A 15,000-nucleotide genomic window follows, 5' to 3' on the forward strand; every position below is an offset into this window, starting at 1 on the left:
TTAATTTAATGATGTATTATAATAACGATTCCACGTAGCACTACTGTATACGATCTTATCTAATTTACATTAATATATATTTCATTTTGATTCTAACCGACGACATTATTGAAAGAACCTTCTTGTTCTTTAATTTCGTAGAAAGTTGGTCCAACATCATGGTTACCATGGAAAACCCAACCATCTTCAGTGATATGGTATAAGTTAATGGAACCACCAGAGAAAGCATCTCTATGAGCAGCAGCCAAAATTGAACGTTTACCCAAGTATAGAGCTTCCTCCACTGTTAAATCCCATTTCAAATTTGAATCTAAAACACCATAAGCAAAAGTTTGACCAGAACCAACACAGAAAACATCACCTTTCAATCTTGTACCATCACTATCAACATAATATATAGTTGGTCCTTCTTTCTTGGTATAACCACAAACCATGGTACCCATTGATAGACCCATACCTTTATATTGGTATACTAGGTTTGATAAAATTTTTGAAGCTGCTGCAACTGATATTCTTGATTTCTCCCTCAATTCATGTAATCTACATTGTGTACCTAACCAAGTTTCCCAATATTGACAGTCAGCAGCACCACCAGCCATGGTACCTAATAAAAATGGATTAATTTCAATAACTTTTTTAACTGTTTGAGATGCAATCCAATTACCAGCAGTAGCTCTTGAATCAACTGCAACAACAATACCACCTTGAAATCTGAATGCTAAAGTGGTTGTACCATGTGCAATTTTGATTTTACAATCTGGGTTTTGAGAATCATCAGTATGTGCTCTTAAGAAGTCAGTTGGTTGTGAAATTGGTGGCATAGATAGTGAAGGTTGTAAAGGTAAGTTGACATTATTGACAAAATCATGTTTCAACGCATCTTCATCATCATATCCCAATGCGCTCAAAGAGCTTATTTTGTGTGTATATTTTGAGGCAATGGCATCCATTGTATTGTAGATTGACTTGAATTAAAGAGTATCTAGTTCCAATTGATGTCTATCTCTTGATCTTTTGGTAGAGATTCCAAATCGCCACTATGTACCAAGTTAACTTGATTTTGAATCGCGAGCAGCTCTTCAAATTCGCGACTGAACGAGGGTAATCTGCCAAAAATCGTCGGGTGAATATTAAGTATACCATTATCTACACAGTTGAAGCAAATGAAATCGAATATCTCTATTTAGCATGTCTCTTATTACCTCCACCTTGTTTCCATAGCCAGAGGGCCTCTATAGCATAGTTTCTTACACTCAAATTAGGGGTAAACTTCTCATCAGCACTTTCTTCTAATGTGTCAATTACTCTTAATTCATCAATTAAACCCCAAAACATTTGATCAAATTCAGAGGCTGCTGATCTTAAAGCTTCAGCATTGATTGGTACTTCTTCTCCATCTTCATCTGGTTCAAATTCTGGAATGATATTGTATTTTCCCTTACCCAATTTGTGCAGTATTCTCCCCAATGTTCGTATAGCTATACATCTTTGACCTGGAACAGTGGACCTACTCAAATGTGCCAATTCTCTTAAAGTGTATCCTGCAAGTGAAGGGTTTTCTGAATGATGATGAAGACCTTCTGTAGTGCTGATGTTGTTATTACCAGTTGGGACAATCAAATCACCTTTGAAATCAAATCTTAATTCAGCGACATTATCGAATACCAAATCACCTGAGCCAAGTTCAGGCAATGGTTCCATCCATTTGAGTTTGTCTGTATCTTTTGGTAAATCAGGGAAATATTTCTCATGTAATTTATCTTGGAAATCTGGATCATTAATATCCAATTTATAAGTTTCCTCATCATCAATAGCAGGCCTTGGGAAATGAACACTTGCAATAGCTTCTTCAATTGGAACTGAATCAGCTTCCTGATTGATTTGATATGATGGAGGTGCAATTTCATCAAGATCTTCAATATCTTCCCATTCTTCATCTTTTTCCTTCTTATCTTCATACTGAACAGTTGAGACACTATCAAATCTGACTTTCTTAGCACTCCCTGGGCTTTTTGGTACATCTGTTTTCAATGAAGATTTGATTCCTAAAGCTTCATCAACATCTTGTATATCCAGTGTTGGTTCCTTCCAAGCTTCACCGTTCTTATCACCTCCAATCCAATCACCATACCCTTCAAATTCAGCTTCTGATTTTTTTGCCAATTTCTTTTCACTTCTCAATAGTAATGCTTTCAAGATTCTTGGATCCATAGAGTCCAATAATTCTTGCTTTTCAGCCATTCTTTGTTCTTCATTCATATTATTCAAAATTTCAATATTTTCCAAATGAATCTTTTCAGCTTCTGACAAATTATCATAATTCATTTTTTGTTGATCTTTTGGAAGTCTCTTGAGACCAGTAGTGCCATCAAGTTGATACCCATCTTTATGCTTTGGTTCTGAAAGTTCTTGTTCAGCAGCAGCCTTCTTCTTTTCCAATCTTCCTTTCCAAGCACTTTCAGTTTTTCTACCTCTTCTTGGAGCTGGGAACCCGGTAGCTTGTTTCACTGATTCAAAAGTTGGAGGTGTTGGTGCCTCAATATCGTGCTCAACAATGTCCCCTATGAGATCCATCGTGTTTGTCTAAATTTCAGCTGATTATAAATTACTGAATAGTGATGATGCTCATCGTGGTTTTGATATTTTTTTTTTGGCACCAGTTGATTTCGCGAAAACAAGTGAAGCACCAAGACGATTTTACAAAGTTCTCAATTATTAGTTGGGTATATTAATATTTAAATAAAAGTAGTGTTCATTATTGAGACCATCATCTCCACGAGGGCCTAGCATTCTTGTTGTTTATAGTTGATTTGGATCTGGGTATTCTTGAAACAGATTCCTGGAGATTTGTAGATGAAGGTTTTCTGTGTAAAGTTTGTGCTAAATTATGAGTTGTTGAAGATTTTGAAATGCTTGCAGCAGTAGGTTTTGTAAGGTTGTTTAACGTTGACGATCTTGATAAATGTTTTGAAGACGTTGATGATTTGAGAGAAGAGACTGTTGGATTCAAATATGTTTTCACAGATGCGGTTGTTGATGACCTTGGTAAAGGTTTAGATAAATTTGATATTGAAGGTGATGTCTTCAAAGGTTTTCGGTCTAGAGGTTTCAATACTGGTCTTGTTTGTTTGGTTTCTCTTGGTGGTTGGGGAGCAGAGTTAAGGATTTTCGACAAATTTGTCTGACCTTTTGATGGTGATAATGTTTGTTTGAATGGTGAATGAATTTCTTTAGCACCAACCTCTGTTTTTCTTCTCTTTGTAGCACTAGCCATTTCTGAAACCCCTGTACGCTTTGAATGAGGAGCATATGATGGTATGTTTTCTTTATCAACCTCAATCTCTTGTCTATCCAACCCACTTGATGCTAATTTAGCTTTATTTCTTCTTGCAGCAGCATAGTGTGATGAAATTGATTCCATTTTTTGAAATCTTGATCTATGTGTTGGATTGTATCAAGTACTTCTTGGACTTAGCAAATTATTCCCCGTATTTGATGTTGGTGCTTTCGACGCAGCTCTTTCGTTTAATTCAGATAACACTTTAGTACTCAATGTATTACTATACCCCAAATCTTGAAATTCTTTTTCCAGCTCATTACCTTGGCCTTGTTGAAGATGTGAGATATTTGGATATAAAGGTTTTTTGACTCCAGACATGCTTGATATAGGTGTGAACTTGAAATCAGCAGCTGTTGGAGTTTTTTGATCAAAAGCCCTAGCATTTGATCTTGGAGTTGAAGGAAACGCTCCTGGCATTTGATGTGACATGATCAATTGTAGCGTTTTTTGCACTTTAAAAATTTCCCTGTCTCACTGATGGAATGGACTCAAACTTGACCTGGAATATAAATTGATGAATTTTTTTTGCAGCTCTCTATGGTTACAAAAAAAAACTTTGGAATGTTGTGAACCTTGGGAATGTTTAGACAATCAGCTTAATAACCACACTTTGAATTTTCCGATTGGCTGGTAATACAAGCAACTGCTAAGGTAATAAACACTTCTGAACCACTCGTGCTCTATCTTTTTAATAGTTTTTTTGTATAAATCTTAAGATTTTTTGAGATGGTTTCTCAAATTTCCGATTCAAGAAAATGTAAACAATGAAAATCAGAATCGTTAAGGGACACACCATAATAACCAGAGCTACAATTTTTTTTTTGATTTAATGATATAAAATTGTTATATACTAGCATCATGAGGAAATATATATATAGTACAGGAAGCTTGAAATCAGAAGCAGCATAATACACCTGACAAAACCTAGAAAAAACAAAACCAAGATGTTGTATGATAGAGTCCGTTGAAAGCATCAAAGAAACATCAAGAAAGAAGTGGGAAAGTAGCAAAGGCTTATATATAGGAGTAGAAATAAAAAGAAACACACAGAATGGTGAGCCATGAAAAAACTAATTGAAATTCACATTCTGTACAAATGTCCATTGAGGAAGTCACCATCTCACTTCGAAAAAAATATAATAGAAAAAAAACACAACAGAGCACTTTCAAACCAAAATAAAACACAACGGCATGACAAAAGAAGAGGAGACAAACATAAATTATCAGGACGTAACACTAGTAGTCATTGTCATCAAGGATAGAGCAAGCATGAATTACTCATCACCAGCAGCAATTCTTTCACGACGTTGTTTTTCTCTTTCCAAATTTTGTTGTAAAAAGGACAAAGCCTTACCGACAGATCTATTAGAACCTGATAAAGTGAAAGTACGTTCACCACTTTCATCATCTTCACTGGCAATTGTAATTTGGGCACCTGAGACTTTTCTAATTTCTTGAATTCTTGAACCGGCTTTACCAATTAAACAACCAACATATTCACTTGGGAAATTAACAGTTCTACTAACATCACCTGGTGTTGAGTTTGATTGATTAGATGTTGATGTATTTGAAGAAGAGCTGCTATAATTTGAACGTCTTGGGGTTCTTGGAGTTGGTGTGTAAAAAGTAGTACCAGCAGCACTGTGCCAGTCTTCAATCAAACAACGTGCAATTATTTTAGTAGATGATTCAATTTCTTCAGGTAAACCTTGTAATTCAACTAATCTTTCAGTAGAATTGTGTAAGAAATCTTTTGAAGCAACTAATCTCACGTTGAAATTTTCTTGTAATGCTTTAATTCTAGCACCTTGACGACCGATAATAGTCCCCATTTGAGCATTTGGGATCAATAATCTTAGACTTGTTGAACCTTCAATACCTGGTGGTAATAAACGTTTTAATGGGAAATATTGGAATAAAGAATCATCTAATGGAGAAGATACTAAAGCTTTAGCAATTAAACCTAAAGCTTGACAAGTTGAATCTAAAGGACCAGTGACAGTTAAAATTCTATCTGGACAACCTTGAATAACTGGGGAGACACCAGCTTTAACACCAGTTTGATCTCTTATATCTGCAATGACGGATCCATTCTTACCGATCACAATACCAGCTTCTTTAACAGATACCAAGACACGGAAACCTATTATGGCAGTGGTGTTTTCTTCTGTTGAAGGCAAGATTGAAGTATCAATTGATGCGTCTGAGGTGAATTTAGTATCGAATAAAGATTCTGAAGCTTCTTGTTCAGTCATTATGTTGTATGATTATATATATATGTTGTGAATAATGTGGATTGGAATTGATTTAATGTTGTAAATGTATGTGTATGTGGTTTTCTCAACGGGGGTAAATTTTTATTTTTATTAGATTGAGAGGTTGGGTGGATGTGATGGGGAATCTGGGTAGTGTTTGTTGTTGTAGAGAGCTTTTGTTGGCAAATGGATCTGAACTTAATTGAGTTAACTTCACTTTACCGAATATTTGTTCAACTGTTGCCTGTGTTTTTAGTTTGAAAATTTTGTATAAAGTAGCGATTGATTGAATAATGTTATTTTTTTTTGGGCAAAATTTTCACATTCAAAGAAAAAAAAAACGAGTGGCTGTATCAAAATTACATAATTTATTACAAATCAGCATAGTTAAAACGTATAAATTCATCAATTTCTATTTGCATCATAAACTCATTAGTAAAAGGCATCAAACTCATAATCATCTCAAAAGTGGTACTCTCCAGTCCAAAAGTTTCCCGGTTTTTTTCTCTCTAAAATGACGTTGATCGCTTGGATAATACATCTTGACAGATCTTGAACATTTTGTGTAAAACTCTTTGGAGTACTTTTTCAAAGAGTGTAATTCATCATCATCCTGGTCCACTATTTCATTGAAAGACTCTAAAGAGTCTACTGGTGAAACATCTGGGGATTCTGGATGATTCCAAATCTCATCAATAGCAAGATGACAAGCTTTTTCAACCTTGTTCACAAATTTGTTATACTCTTTGAATGGGTCACCAGGAATTGTATAGTATAGATAGTCACAGTTAATTGGTTTGAAATCAAGGTAATCAAAAATCAAGTCACATTTCGGGTACATTCCAATTTCTTCAATTATGATTTCAACTTCTGTCAGGGCATCTTCAGGATTGTTTATGGTAAATTCGCCCAAGTTCATCACACTTAATTGGGATTTTGGTAATATTTCATTGATCACACTTGGTGGATATGCTGTAAATGATTCATCCAAATAATTTAATTGGAACCTTGTAGTTCCTAACCCTCTTGAAGAATGTAGATTTCTTAAAGCAACTTGGAAATTATAGTTCCCATTGGGTAGTAAAACAATTTTATGATAATGGAATGCGTGAACATCTTGTAAATGAACATATTCAGTATCAAGCTCTTGCTCAATGTTATTTTGATCCGCTTGGATAACAAAATCTTCTTTTTGGAAGAAAATCTTTCGATTCTTCAATAATGAGTAAATTAGTACCCAATTCAAATCAGGTCTGTAAAGTTTAGTTAAAGCACCATTCCAAAACTCAAAAGTTGAAGAGAAGAATTGTAATAGTTTGGAAATCTTGATTAAAGGTTCATCACCAACCAAATGGAGTGTCTTCATCTTGAATAATTCATTATAAAGGATGTAAAACTCAGTATTTGCATATCTAAGGTTGGGACTTAGCTCCAATACCGCCAACTTTAGTTCGACTGGTAACTTAGAGATCATGATTGTTTATAGTTGTTTTGGAATATATGTAGTTGAATAAACTGGTCTAAACGGAAAAACTTTTGGCCAGGAAAATTTTCTCAGACTTTATATACCCGTTATCAAAATATTGTTTATGGGTCTGGTGACACAGTTGACACAGGAGACGGAGGTGAAGAGTTTCAGCAACAACACAAAGAAGGGACCTGAATCACTTTGAACTTTGAACTATCTTAGAAACTATTCAGTGATAAAATGAACTTTTTATATTCCCACCTCTTTATTGCTCTAATCAGAGTTCATAAATTAGCTTTTGGCTGGTAAAATATGTCACATCCAAACAAAAATTTCTGTTGATTATGTCATATATTAGATAATACATATGGATTATCTAATCTCTGAGTCATCATCCTCACATGGGAGAAGTTCGAAGAAGTGAAGCGAAGAAATTAATAGGAAGGCAACAAGTGTCTGCTGTTCACAACTTGTATAAAAAGTCATCCAATTCTTACAATAGTTGTTCTTTTTCACAATTGTATTGAATATTCAACGTAATTAAAAGCATACAAGATGGCAATTCCTCCAGAAGGTGAGTATATACACGGTTGTTGATTGCTAGCCTGGGGTAAATTAAACTAACTTTCATCAAAGTTTTATGGGCTCAAAGATCCAATAAAGATGATGAAACTAAAAATGTTTTATTCGTCACTGTAAAGATAAGTGATTCTAAAAACACCAAGGTTGATTTAACTTCAACTCATTTGAATATTGAAAGTGATAGTGATGAAACAAAAGATCATTATAAGCTAAATCTAGAGTTTTATAAAGAAGTTGATCCAGAACAATCACATCATCATACAAGTGGTAATTCAATCTATTTTGTCATTCGTAAGAAGGAAAAACAAGAAGAATTCTGGCCAAGAATCACAAAGGAAAAATTAAAATATCATTATATCAAGACAGATTTTGACAAGTGGGTGGATGAAGATGAACAAGATGAAAAGGCAACAGAAGATGAATTAGCAGGTATGGGCGGACCACCAGGTTTTGGCGGTGGTGCCAATGAAAGTTTCAATATGAACGATTTAGCTGCTTTACAAGGCTTAGCTGGTGGCCAAGGAGGTGCTGGAGGTGCTCCAGATTTTAGTCAATTGGCTAACTTAGCTGGTGGTGCTGGTGGTGATTTTGATTTCAGTAAATTAGCTGCAGGTGCTGGTCCAGTTGATCCTCAAACTACTGAAGCCGATTTCAGTTCATCTGATGAAGAAGATCAAACTGAAGAAGTTACTGAGAAAAAAGACTAGTTGGTAGATGTAAATGAGAGTACAATCATATATATTATTTTGCAATCAAACGCACATAATTGTAGTTGCATATCTAAACAGATTGATATTTCAATTGATCTTTATATAGTAATTGAGATCCAGTCCATTTCTCACCTGGTTGTAAAGTTTTGAATTCATGAACATAACCAGGTTCAATACAAACCATGTTATGATAACCATCTTTTGGTAAGAAATCAGCCATACCTTCAGATTTCTTGATCCATGGATTCCAAACGACAATATCAGGTAGTCCTTCTCTTTTCAATGTATGAACAGGATGTCCCAAGGCAACAACTTGTGTGATTTTTTCATCATCAATTTTTTGGTAAATTCTATCAACTTCCTCCATAAAATGAACAACTGGCAACTTTTCTTCATATGTTTGTTTTAACAATTGATCATAACAAATCTCACCAGGGAAATTTGAAACCAAAACATCTGTAACATCTTTAACTCTCAAATATGTATGGAACAACCAGTTAAATTCCCATGGATGATTATCAGCATTTTCAACATCAATTGTAGTCTTCAATGATTCTTCAGTTAATTCAATTGTATAGATCAAGGTAAAGTTATTATTTGGCCATTTAGCAATCAATTCTTCATCAACATTTTCAGGACCTAAACCAAATTGAATAGTTGGTGGATTCTCTTTAACTTGACCCAAAAATTCCCAAGTAGAATTACGTGCAAATCCATGTTGTGGTAAATTAGAAGTTGGACCTTCATCCTTTTTACCAAAAACTGGGAAAACTAATGGGATACCACCACGAACAGCTTTGGAACCATCTAATTTTGCACCTTCCGATAACCATAATTGTTCTTCACCTTTAATGGTCCATGATAGCACTGTAGCACCAAAATTTAGGATTTTAACTTGGGTTGATGGGTCTGATGGATGGGTTAAAACGACTTGGGATCCTTGATCTTCGACTGGCATTGTTAATTACTTCGATGTTAAGTCAATTGGTATGTTTGTTGTAGCTGATTCTTGCTTAAAACGCAACATGATGGTCAATTTCCTCAAAAACATGGATTGTTCCCAAAACGGAGGATTCCCTAATCAGGAATATTTCAGCTTGGTGTCGGGATGTTGTATTCCCAGTTTTTTTGGTGAAGTTGACTTTTTAAGGGACAATTCAATAACATTAAACCAAGTTTGAAAAGGTTTAATTCACGAAAACAAATGTCACAAGTTACACCTTTCTCACCAGCCAATAGAAAAGTGGTGCAATCACTATACCATCGCTCCTTAAAATTGGCATTTAATTGGATCAATAGAAGAGATCTATATAGACAAAAAGCTGTTGAAATTAGAGCTCAATTCGATTTACATAAAGATGTTTCTGATCCAAAAGAATTGAGAGTGAGTGACAAATGAATCAAGCATCGAGGATGGCTTACTGACTTTTAATTTTAGCGTCTAATTGACAAGACTGAATCATTGCTTGAAAAATATAAACATCCAGATCCTTTTATTCCTCCACAAAGAGCTGGTGGTACCAAATTTGAAAGAAATACACCTCCATGTCTTGATGAACCATATCCTGCTCGTTATTAGGATCTTATTTATTTATTACACTATTTATTTATAACCTTATTTATTCATCTATTTATTTATTTATGAAAGAAAATATCATGAGAAATATCATACTACAGAAGATGCGTAGATAAAACTCAAAAACTTTTATTATACTTTGAATGAAAGTATATCCTTCCCTAATTCACCAACTTTGTCATAATTTTATCATGGAAATATCCTAAAACTTGATCAATACCAGATTCATCGCACATGATACCATTACGCAGTGGGACCAGCTTAAATTTATGCTTCATGCTATTGTATAATTCACCCTTCATTGTGAATTCACTCTTGAACTCAGAATCTCTGTCAAATGTGATCAGATAACAATATTTCCCATTCTTGATCTTCATCTCGATATTCAGATCCAGACATTGACGTTCCGGTTTGTAATTGTTATAATACATAACAGTGAAAAGATTCAAATTTTTTGGAATGACTTCATATCTTAATTTTGATGGATCATAATCATTCTTATCTGTACTTTCTTGAGTTGCCAATTCATTCAATTTCTCCACTAAAACATTTGATTCCTGTAAATATTTGAATAATTTACCAATACCTCTTTTATGCAAATATCTTTTAATAGAAACCAAACAAATGTTGTGTGGATTTGTTGTTGGTAACTCAATATCAAATCCATCTCTAAGGGTACAAATTTGCGAACCATATTTGAAAACAATCTCATCTAGTTTAACATTCAGCAGGTTCAAGCTTTCCAATTTCAAGAAATTAATCAATCCGATAACTTTTGATAATTTCTGTAATTTAGCGATAATGTTTGCCAAAATCGAAAATCTTTTAAATTCAACAGTTTCAAAAACTTCAAAAACACCATTTTTATCAATAACGAAATCTTCTAATGATAAACTATTGTTTAGTTTCCCCTTCAATTTCAACATCATGTTTTTCTTATTTGGTTCTAGTTTAAAATTCAAGTATAAAGTGTTTGATGTATCTGGTATTGAAATAAATGAATCAGTTTGAATCAAAATGGTGTCATCTTTAATGATTTTATAAACAGCCGAGCCGAGTTCATTGGTTATCAAGTGTAATATGATCTTCTTTGACACATAGTCAATCAATCCCTTGGAAGTTCTATAGTCAAATGTTTCAATGTTTAATTCATTCAAAGAGGAAATTGTCCATTGACCAGCTATGGATCTAACATTTCCAATAAATGACTTGATTTTAGTGTCTATCAATAATACAAGAAACCAATTTGATGGCCATTCTTTTCTTGTATAAAATTTCAAATTTCTCGATAAAAAAACCGTGTTTTCCTTTTGTTGATAGTTGAGCAATTTCTCTTGACCCAATTTATTAACTTCATGTGGAGCTAATTTGATGATATCATTTTGTATCCATCCAGTAACTGACAGAATTGTAGAAATTTCCATATATTTATGATCCATCCTTAATAGTTTGAGATTCATATTGATGTTTTTAAAATCATCTGTATTTAGTTTTTTCAAAAAGCTATTCATTAGTGGAGTTGAATTTTTGAAATAAAACAATCCTGTTTTTTCATTGATTTGTAATACTGATTTATTAACTGTTATATCATCAATTTGATCCAGTATGGAAACTGCATGTTTATAATAGATGACATTCAAAAAATCATCGATGAATCCAATGTCTTGAAAAGTTTCCACAAACTGAGCTTGTTTGAACCATCTATAAATTATGTTATTGTCCTTGTTCAACCCAATTTCGATATAAGAGTTTTTGAAAACATAACTATTGATCCAATAGTGTATCACAATTTGAAACTTATCAGCATGATAAATATGTTTGATATTTTTCAATCCATTCAATTTCAAATGAATCATGTACAACTTCATAGTATTTGTATAATTGGTCAAGATCTTGTTTAGCTCATTAAACCCGCCTATCCTTAAAGCATCATTGGATATTCTCAATAATTTCCGACTTGGTTCAAAATCACCAAAGTTGAACTTGAAATCAATCATAAAGAATGGGGAATTGTCATCAATGACAGAAACTTGAAATTCATAATCATCAGTATAAATGAATATTCTACCATCTTTTATTTCGTAATTCAAAAACTTATCAGGTATGTTTTCCACAAGAGCAAATTTCATTGATAAAATCACATTCAAATCTTTTAAAGTTTGTAAAATCTTTTGTGGTGTAATTTTGGATTCAATTAAATTATGAGATGGTAAAGTTGGTCTACCTTCAGTAAACACTTCCAATGCAGTGATGATATCAGGGTTTGGTAATTTGGCACTAAGTAAACTTTGATTAATTGATTTGGTGGCCCATATTAAATTTGTGAAGTAATTAGTTTGTTCTCTTAACCATGCTAATAAATCAATCAATTTACTAAAATCTTGAGCTGAAATCTTGGACCATTTTGTCAAAACGTACAATCTAACGTATTCTTGTCGTAGATAGACAATGAGCTCTAGTAGTTTTTTCTTTTTGGCTTCATTTGTTGGTTGTATTTGAATAATGTGTGATAATTCTGCATATGAAAATTCAGAAAACTTTCTCAAGATATCAGAAAGAGGTATTATATTAGTTGTGATATGAGGTATCTCTGGGGGCTGTTGACTTCGAATCTCTGATTCCATTGAGTCTGTGATATATTATTAATATGCTGGTTGTTGTTCTTGATAAAGTGTGTATGATAATGCAGGATAAACTGTTTCCAGCCCTATTTGATGAATAATTCTAGTTGGATAGTACCTATTATAAAGATGAAAATGAATTTTGATTGTTTTTCTAGTTAATTAATGGAATAATGGTTTCTTTCTGTTTCAATGAAAGGCAATCCAATTCTGTGCAATTTGGCGTTTCAAACAATCAAATGAAAAACACCCACAGCAGCGCTCTCTATTATTACGCTATCCTCTGCTAGTACGACTGTTCCAAAGCAGCAAGTACCGAACCGTTGATGACTGGATTGATGCTTGTTTTGGTAATTTGATCAATTGATACCTTTCCACTTTTCGTTCGAGAGACCATTAAAACAAATTTCCAGGAAAAAAAGACTCGAAATGTCCCAAAACAGAAAGAGTCCGAATACGGAAAATGCATAACAAATGTTTTGATTCCTCAAATAAAAGACGGCCAACTTCCACAGATAAAGACTTCGGTTCACCAATTCAAAAGGCAACTTGAGGCAAAGGTTAGAGCTTGAGGAAGAGCTGCTAAAGGACAAAGCTAGAACAAAAACATTCATTTGGGAAAAGATTTTACACCTGTCTTTTAGCAGACGAAAATAAGGACTTTTTTTGGCCGGTATATGTGTTGATTGTGATTGACTGAGAATATTAATCACCATCGGATCAGCTTCAAGATCGAAATCATTACAAGAAGAGATTTTCAACACAATTTCAGGAAGCTGTTGTGTGCGGAGAAATTAATAGGAACTAGCTGATATATATTAAAACACAGGGCTCATTTGATTACTTTGGCACACAAATTCAAAAAAATCCATAGCTCATATTTATCAATTGAAAAAAGTATTGTCTCTTGAATCCCCTTGCATATCACATCTGGAATCTAGAACTAGTTATAATTATTCAACAGGGCTCAATATTACCTAGACTATGTCAACAGAAAGGAAAGTAAATGATGAATCCCCTTCCAAAAGGTCAAACCCCAAGGCTTTCTTCAAAAGAGCTTTTGGAAATGATGGTTCAAAGAAACAGCCATTCTCTTCTGGTTCAATCTCCACCAATTTCACTCAAAATATGAATGATTCAACTGCAAAATCTACAGGGTCTCCTGTTTCACCAGAATTCGATTCAATCACAGAACTACCGTCCCCAGTTGTTAGTGAATATTCACAACATTCAGGAAAGAAATCATATGGTTCATTATCTATACGACCAACTGCAAACCACATTAGCACAATCAATAACAATAGAATCACATCAGAATATGGCTCAAGCTCCATGAACAAATTATCAAATATCCCATCAAACATTGATGCAAGACTGGCATCGTTGAAACCACCAAAAACAAGAACAGTGTCTACTCCGATAGAAGAACAATCTGCTATACTGGAAAGAGAAGAAACCTTGGACCCTTTAGTGGCTAGAACAACTGAAGAAGTGATTTATGCTGGTTATGATAATGACAATACTTTGCACAGATGGAAACATGTACGAGCTTTGGGGAAGGGAACCTTCAGTAATGTCGTATTGGGTGAAGCAGTTGATCAGTCAAACCCTTATCCATTCATTGCTGTGAAAATTGTTGAATTACCAATGACAAAAGATACAAGATCAAGAGTTGAAAGCTCTTTGAAAAGAGAATTGGAAATACTCAAGTTTTTGAAACATCCTTCAATCATTAGCCTATTGGCACTGCTTATTACAGAAAAGAGATATTTCATGTTTACTCCATTCTGTGAAGGTGGTGATTTATTCGAATTGGCATCAAAGCATAGAGCAAAATTAACTCCACGCATTATTAGAAAGATGTTTGCAGAGGTTGCAATCGCAATCTCTTATTTACATGCAAATAATATTGTTCATAGAGATATAAAACTGGAAAACATATTGGTGAACCATAAGTTAGAGGATCTCTTAATATTGGACACCTCAACTGAAAATTTGATCACAGTCACTGATTTTGGTCTTTCAAGAAAGATTGATCCATCTGATCCACTATTAACAACACGTTGTGGCTCTGAAGATTATGTTCCTCCAGAGTTGTTGATTGGTATGCCTTATGATGGGAGACAAACTGATAGTTGGGCAATGGGTGTTTTGTTATATGCAATAATGGAAGGAAGACTACCGTTTGATCCACCGCCAAACAAGTCAATCAGAGGAAGATCTAGAGTTGCCCATAGAATCGCAAGAATCGAATGGTCATGGAATGAATTTTCTGATGAAAATAAAGGAATAACTTGGAAAGAAGAGGATTGGAACGGTGCAAAGTTTATTGTGGAGAACTTGTTAATAAGAAGAGAAAAGAGAATGACAGCTGCTGAGGTCTGTGCGCACCCATGGGTGGCAGGCTGTCTTTAATTGATCATAATGACCCAATACATACAATTTAAT

General features: G+C 34.0%; 11 protein-coding genes across 11 annotated transcripts; 3 read left to right on the top strand and 8 right to left on the bottom strand.

The window, feature by feature from the left end:
• Nucleotides 1–92: 92 nt before the first annotated feature.
• Nucleotides 93–950, bottom strand: PRE2 (proteasome core particle subunit beta 5; the record flags this gene model as incomplete). Its single annotated transcript, XM_019185245.1, has 1 exon — nucleotides 93–950. The coding sequence occupies one exon, from the start codon at nucleotides 948–950 to the stop codon at nucleotides 93–95; it is 858 nt and encodes a 285-aa protein (XP_019036503.1).
• Nucleotides 951–1,179: 229 nt separating this feature from the next.
• RBA50 (Rba50p) lies at nucleotides 1,180–2,574 on the bottom strand (the record flags this gene model as incomplete). Its single annotated transcript, XM_019182382.1, has 2 exons — nucleotides 1,180–2,427; nucleotides 2,509–2,574. 2 exons carry the CDS (start codon nucleotides 2,572–2,574, stop codon nucleotides 1,180–1,182), a joined length of 1,314 nt encoding a protein of 437 aa, XP_019036504.1.
• Nucleotides 2,575–2,767: 193 nt separating this feature from the next.
• On the bottom strand, nucleotides 2,768–3,421 carry WICANDRAFT_65557 (uncharacterized protein; the record flags this gene model as incomplete). The annotated part of the gene is made up of 1 exon (XM_019183934.1): nucleotides 2,768–3,421. The coding sequence occupies one exon, from the start codon at nucleotides 3,419–3,421 to the stop codon at nucleotides 2,768–2,770; it is 654 nt and encodes a 217-aa protein (XP_019036505.1).
• A 33-nt stretch (nucleotides 3,422–3,454) lies between these two features.
• WICANDRAFT_65558 (uncharacterized protein) lies at nucleotides 3,455–3,769 on the bottom strand (the record flags this gene model as incomplete). The annotated part of the gene is made up of 1 exon (XM_019183935.1): nucleotides 3,455–3,769. The coding sequence occupies one exon, from the start codon at nucleotides 3,767–3,769 to the stop codon at nucleotides 3,455–3,457; it is 315 nt and encodes a 104-aa protein (XP_019036506.1).
• Nucleotides 3,770–4,307: 538 nt separating this feature from the next.
• Nucleotides 4,308–5,640, bottom strand: HEK2 (Hek2p). The gene has a single exon (XM_019180509.1). It carries the CDS (start codon nucleotides 5,593–5,595, stop codon nucleotides 4,615–4,617), a length of 981 nt encoding a protein of 326 aa, XP_019036507.1. The 5' UTR covers nucleotides 5,596–5,640; the 3' UTR covers nucleotides 4,308–4,614.
• A 412-nt stretch (nucleotides 5,641–6,052) lies between these two features.
• Nucleotides 6,053–7,110, bottom strand: WICANDRAFT_71234 (uncharacterized protein; the record flags this gene model as incomplete). Its single annotated transcript, XM_019184236.1, has 1 exon — nucleotides 6,053–7,110. Exon 1 carries the CDS (start codon nucleotides 7,067–7,069, stop codon nucleotides 6,053–6,055), a length of 1,017 nt encoding a protein of 338 aa, XP_019036508.1. The 5' UTR covers nucleotides 7,070–7,110.
• A 508-nt stretch (nucleotides 7,111–7,618) lies between these two features.
• On the top strand, nucleotides 7,619–8,352 carry SBA1 (Hsp90 cochaperone SBA1; the record flags this gene model as incomplete). The annotated part of the gene is made up of 2 exons (XM_019185246.1): nucleotides 7,619–7,637; nucleotides 7,700–8,352. 2 exons carry the CDS (start codon nucleotides 7,619–7,621, stop codon nucleotides 8,350–8,352), a joined length of 672 nt encoding a protein of 223 aa, XP_019036509.1.
• A 73-nt stretch (nucleotides 8,353–8,425) lies between these two features.
• WICANDRAFT_86173 (glucose-6-phosphate 1-epimerase) lies at nucleotides 8,426–9,313 on the bottom strand (the record flags this gene model as incomplete). The annotated part of the gene is made up of 1 exon (XM_019186005.1): nucleotides 8,426–9,313. One exon carries the CDS (start codon nucleotides 9,311–9,313, stop codon nucleotides 8,426–8,428), a length of 888 nt encoding a protein of 295 aa, XP_019036510.1.
• Nucleotides 9,314–9,559: 246 nt separating this feature from the next.
• Nucleotides 9,560–9,934, top strand: WICANDRAFT_81519 (NADH dehydrogenase [ubiquinone] 1 beta subcomplex subunit 9; the record flags this gene model as incomplete). Its single annotated transcript, XM_019185247.1, has 2 exons — nucleotides 9,560–9,739; nucleotides 9,794–9,934. 2 exons carry the CDS (start codon nucleotides 9,560–9,562, stop codon nucleotides 9,932–9,934), a joined length of 321 nt encoding a protein of 106 aa, XP_019036511.1.
• Nucleotides 9,935–10,092: 158 nt separating this feature from the next.
• Nucleotides 10,093–12,555, bottom strand: RGR1 (Rgr1p; the record flags this gene model as incomplete). The annotated part of the gene is made up of 1 exon (XM_019183936.1): nucleotides 10,093–12,555. One exon carries the CDS (start codon nucleotides 12,553–12,555, stop codon nucleotides 10,093–10,095), a length of 2,463 nt encoding a protein of 820 aa, XP_019036512.1.
• A 1,329-nt stretch (nucleotides 12,556–13,884) lies between these two features.
• On the top strand, nucleotides 13,885–14,967 carry PRR1 (serine/threonine protein kinase PRR1; the record flags this gene model as incomplete). The annotated part of the gene is made up of 1 exon (XM_019182395.1): nucleotides 13,885–14,967. The coding sequence occupies one exon, from the start codon at nucleotides 13,885–13,887 to the stop codon at nucleotides 14,965–14,967; it is 1,083 nt and encodes a 360-aa protein (XP_019036513.1).
• Between the last annotated feature and the right edge of the window lie 33 nt (nucleotides 14,968–15,000).

Source organism: Wickerhamomyces anomalus (genome assembly GCF_001661255.1).
Source record: "Wickerhamomyces anomalus NRRL Y-366-8 unplaced genomic scaffold WICANscaffold_7, whole genome shotgun sequence".
NCBI classification, from domain to species: domain Eukaryota; kingdom Fungi; phylum Ascomycota; class Saccharomycetes; order Phaffomycetales; family Wickerhamomycetaceae; genus Hansenula; species Hansenula anomala.

Excerpts from the sequence above, each read along its gene's own strand:
- HEK2 (XM_019180509.1), bottom strand. The coding sequence starts at position 5,595 with ATGACTGAACAAGAAGCTTCAGAATCTTTATTCGATACTAAATTCACC.